This window comes from Silene latifolia, chromosome 8, assembly GCF_048544455.1.
Source record: "Silene latifolia isolate original U9 population chromosome 8, ASM4854445v1, whole genome shotgun sequence".
In the NCBI taxonomy this organism is placed as follows: Eukaryota; Viridiplantae; Streptophyta; class Magnoliopsida; order Caryophyllales; family Caryophyllaceae; genus Silene; species Silene latifolia.
Genome location: NC_133533.1, coordinates 26,111,391 through 26,115,406, shown reverse-complemented (window position 1 = coordinate 26,115,406; position 4,016 = coordinate 26,111,391). Strand labels below are relative to the sequence as shown.

The following is a 4,016-nucleotide window of genomic DNA, read 5'->3' as shown; positions in this document are numbered from 1 at the left end:
CTTAAGTGTGTAGTCAGTTATGAGACATGATTAGGAATGGAGAATGATTGTGGAATTGTTGCCATTGATATTCTTGTATTTTACTTATCGTAATTATACAGTGAACCGACCCCATTGTTGTTTTGTAAAACTGTGGTGATGCATTCGAGGATGGTGAGCAGATTGTGACAGGTGATGGTTGTCTTTAGCTACGGGGACGAGATGAGATGTCATCACTTCGAGTCTAGATTCCGCTGTTACGAGTAGTTGTTTTGGTTTTCAGTTGTATTGAGATTTCATATACACTTTCTTTTGGTTTTGCTTTGAGACAATGTAATCGTTTAAACTTTATACTTTAATAAATGTTTCGGAATGGTTACTTTTGATATACTATCCTCGGGCGACCAAGATGGTAACAGCTTCTCATGCTAGGGCGGTCCTTGGTAAGGCACCTTGGTATGTGAAGGTGTTACAAAGTGGTATCAGAGCGACGATTTTGGAACCTAAAACCAATTAACCTAATGAATATAGGGAGTCTAATTAAAATGAACCCGGGTAAGAGCTGTTTGGAGCTACTGCAAAGACTTGGGAGACGTCCCGAAGTCGCATTGAGGCCTTTACAACTTCGAGCCGGTCAACATGGAGGTGTCTTGGGAATTGTTGTGTGTTTGAAGTAATGTGTATTGCATCTATAGCTGTGATTCATGTGAAGTTGTTGGATGAAATGAGAAAGTGAATTGCGTATCTTGAACTTGGTAGTACTTGAGCATGATTATGTGTTAGAAATTGGCTTTGGAAGGGTAGTAATATGTTATATATGTCGTATGCATGATTAAGTATGTTTTCTCGTATTAGTTAGCTCGTTTTTGGCCTGATTCGGCCAAGCAGGGCGGGTACTCGACCGAGTAGGTGATACTCAGCCGAGTAACCAAGCACTCGACCAAGTGTTTGTTTGTGTATATGAGACAATAGCTACTTGTTGTGATCACTCGGCCGAGTAAGAGGGATACTCAACCGAGTGAGGCATACTCGACCGAGTACCGTGTATACTCAACCGAGTTTGTTCTATGTGTTTTAGAGGTTAACTACTGGAGTGGAATACTCGGCCGAGTAGTCTCAGTACTCGACCGAGTATTTCACCGTACTCGACCGAGCACTTCTTTGGCGGGCGTTTTGTTTATTTTGAGCCGTAGGCTATGTGCTTACGATTTTTTGGTTATATCAGCTCAAAATGCCGCCAAAGAGGCCAGCAGCATACATCCAAGCCACTGAGATGACTGTGGATGAGGTTGCCTGCATGATTGAGCAACAAGATGCGCTCATTGAGGCACTCAAGAACGTGGGTAAGGGAGGTGAGAAACCGGTGGACGCATCCTAGCTAAGCACCACCATTTATCGCTTCCACCCCTCTACTTATGAGGGCACCGATGAGCCACAACTGCTTGATAACTGGCACCGCGAGATGGAGAGTCTACTAGAGGTTGTGAAGTGTCCGACAGAGATGATGGTGGAACAAGTTTCATTCTACCTAAGGAATGAGGTTGAGGTCTGGTGGCAGAATGTGAGGGAGGATGCTAGTGAATACTATAAGGATAAGGGATATAATGTTATCCCATGGTCAGGCTTCAAGAGTGCTATGAGGGAGCATTTTGTGCCGGAGCACATCCGTCACAAGCTGAGAGCTGAGTTCGATTCTTTCACCATGGCTGATGATATGACCGTCACAGAGTACTATCACCGGTTTCTAGAATTGTCACACTACACAGAGGATATGCAGATGGGTCAACGAGGTATAGCTCTTTGCTTTGAAAAAGGGCTGGCACTGAAGATCATGGATAGACTACCAGCTGGGGTACTCACAGATCTGAAAGAGATTTATGCACGAGCAGGGCATGCTGAGAGGTTAGTGGACATGGTCAAGGAGGCTAAGGGAAGGAATGCTGAGAAGAGAAAGGCGGAGAGTGATAGTGGCAACTAGTTGGGCCACAAGAGGGGCAATCACAGTCAGCCTAGGGCCTTTTCTGGAGGATCTGGGTATGCAAGGGGATCTTGAGCTTGGGGAAGAGGAGGAGTTAGGAGTACTAGTGATAACTCCAAACTTACTTGTTTCAACCGTGGCGGAGTGGGTCATTAGAGGCACAAGTGCACCAGTGCTAGAGGAGGAGGAGGAGGCTTTTCGGGGACTTATCAGGGGAAATATTCTCAGGCTCTAAGCCAAAGCTCTCCTAGCAACAGGGCATCTAGGTCGTGGGGCAATCGTGGCGGGCAGAACAACAACAATGGTGGCTACAACCGCAATAGTGGAGGGTCCTATCAGCGTCCAAACAACAGTGTGACGCATAATTTGGCAGTCAAGCCAACTACTTCGACTACCATGGTTTAGGGTGGAGGTCAGAAAAGTAGTGTGAACATCTTTATGATGGGCAAACAGGAAGCAGCGGACGATGCTCACGTTGTTACTGGTACTCTTCTTGTTCATAATACGCTATCTTTTGTCCTGTTTGATTCGGGGGCAACCCACTCGTTTGTGTTTAGGAGTCATGTTGTAGCTATGGGTTTGGGAGCATATGAGCTGGTGAAAGATAGTTTGTTTATACCTTCATGGGAGTTGGTGTCATGTTCTAAGTTGTATAGATATGTGTCCATGTTGGTGAGGGAGGTAGACTTATCGGTTAACTTGTTAGAGTTCCCTATGGATGGGTTTGAGGTCTTCGTCGGGATGGTCTGGTTGGGCAAGTATGATGCTAAGATAGATTGCAGACAAAAGAGAGTATCTTTAAAGGGGCCTAAGAGAGTCAAGGTATTATATAGGAGGGTTTGTGGTGAGACCTAAGCTTAAGTTCATAGCGGTGATGACTCTAAAGTCATGTTTGAGGAAGAGGTGTCCTTTGGTTCTTCGTCAAGTGAGAGATATGCGTGAAGAGGAGCCATCGGTGTCTGGTATACTTGTGGTTGGGGTGTTTGGTGATGTTTTTCCAGATGAGATACCGGAGTTACCACCTAAGAGAGATAACGACTTTAATGTTGAGCTCAAACCGGGAACGGGGCCTATATCTAAAGCACCGTACCGTATGGGGCCTAAAGAGTTGGAAGAGTTGAAGAAGTAGATGAATGACCTCTTAGACGAAGGGTATATTCGGCCTAGTGTGTCACCGTGGGGAGCAACAATATTGTTTGTGGAAAATAAAGACGGGAGTTTGAGGATATGCATCGACTATAGGGAGCTGAATCATGTCACGGTGAAGAACAGGTATCCTTTGCCAAGGATTGATGATCTTTTTGACCAGCTGACGCAGGGGTGTTTTCTAAGATCGATTTGAGATCGGGTTATCATCAGTTGAGGATAGCAGATGAGGATATTCCTAAGACAGCTTTTCGATCACGATATGGTCACTATGAGTACGTAGTGATGCCTTTTGGGTTAATGAATGCACCAGCAGTTTTCATGGATCTTATGAACCGGATTTTCAGCCCGTTCTTAGATAGATTTGTGGTCGTCTTCATTTATGACATTTTGGTCTACACTAAGACTAAGGAGGAGCACGAGGAGCATCTGAGGTTAGTTTTACAGACTTTGCGAGACAATCAGTTATATGCCAAGCTATCTAAGTGCGAGTTTTGGTTGGAGAAAGTGGCCTTTCTGGGTTATGTGATATCAAAGGAGGGTGTGTCGGTGGATCCTAGCAAGATGGAGGCGGTGACTAAGTGGGAATCACCGAAGAATGTTGCTGAGATTCAGAGTTTCTTGGGTTTAGCTGGCTACTACAGGAGGTTCGTGAAGGACTTTTCAAAAGTCGCAAGACCTATGGCACCGTTGATGCGGAAAGAGACTAGATTCTATTGGGATGAGAGTTGTGAAACGGCGTTCCGAACCTTAAAGGACCGTTTGACCACAACTCCCATCTTAGATTTACCTGAGGGAAGTGAGAACTTTGAAGTATACACCGATACTTCAAAGAATGGTTTGGGTTGTGTGTTGATGCAGAATGGGAAAGTTATCGCTTATGCGTCGAGGCAGCTGAAGCCGTATGAGGAGA

General features: G+C 45.1%; 1 protein-coding gene across 1 annotated transcript; it reads left to right on the top strand.

The window, feature by feature from the left end:
* The first annotated feature begins 2,398 nt into the window (after positions 1-2,398).
* LOC141594888 (uncharacterized) lies at positions 2,399-3,813 on the top strand. The gene is made up of 2 exons (XM_074414874.1): positions 2,399-2,779; positions 3,748-3,813. The coding sequence occupies exons 1-2, from the start codon at positions 2,399-2,401 to the stop codon at positions 3,811-3,813; spliced, it is 447 nt and encodes a 148-aa protein (XP_074270975.1).
* The last annotated feature ends 203 nt before the right edge of the window (positions 3,814-4,016 follow it).

What these genes read in the sequence shown, in the direction of transcription:
- LOC141594888 (XM_074414874.1), top strand. Translation starts at nt 2,399, where the DNA reads ATGGGCAAACAGGAAGCAGCGGACGATGCTCACGTTGTTACTGGTACT. An exon ending in AGGGGCCTAAGAGAGTCAAG is followed by an intron (nt 2,780 to 3,747) that starts GTATTATATAGG and finishes TGGCTACTACAG; the next exon opens with GAGGTTCGTGAAGGACTTTT.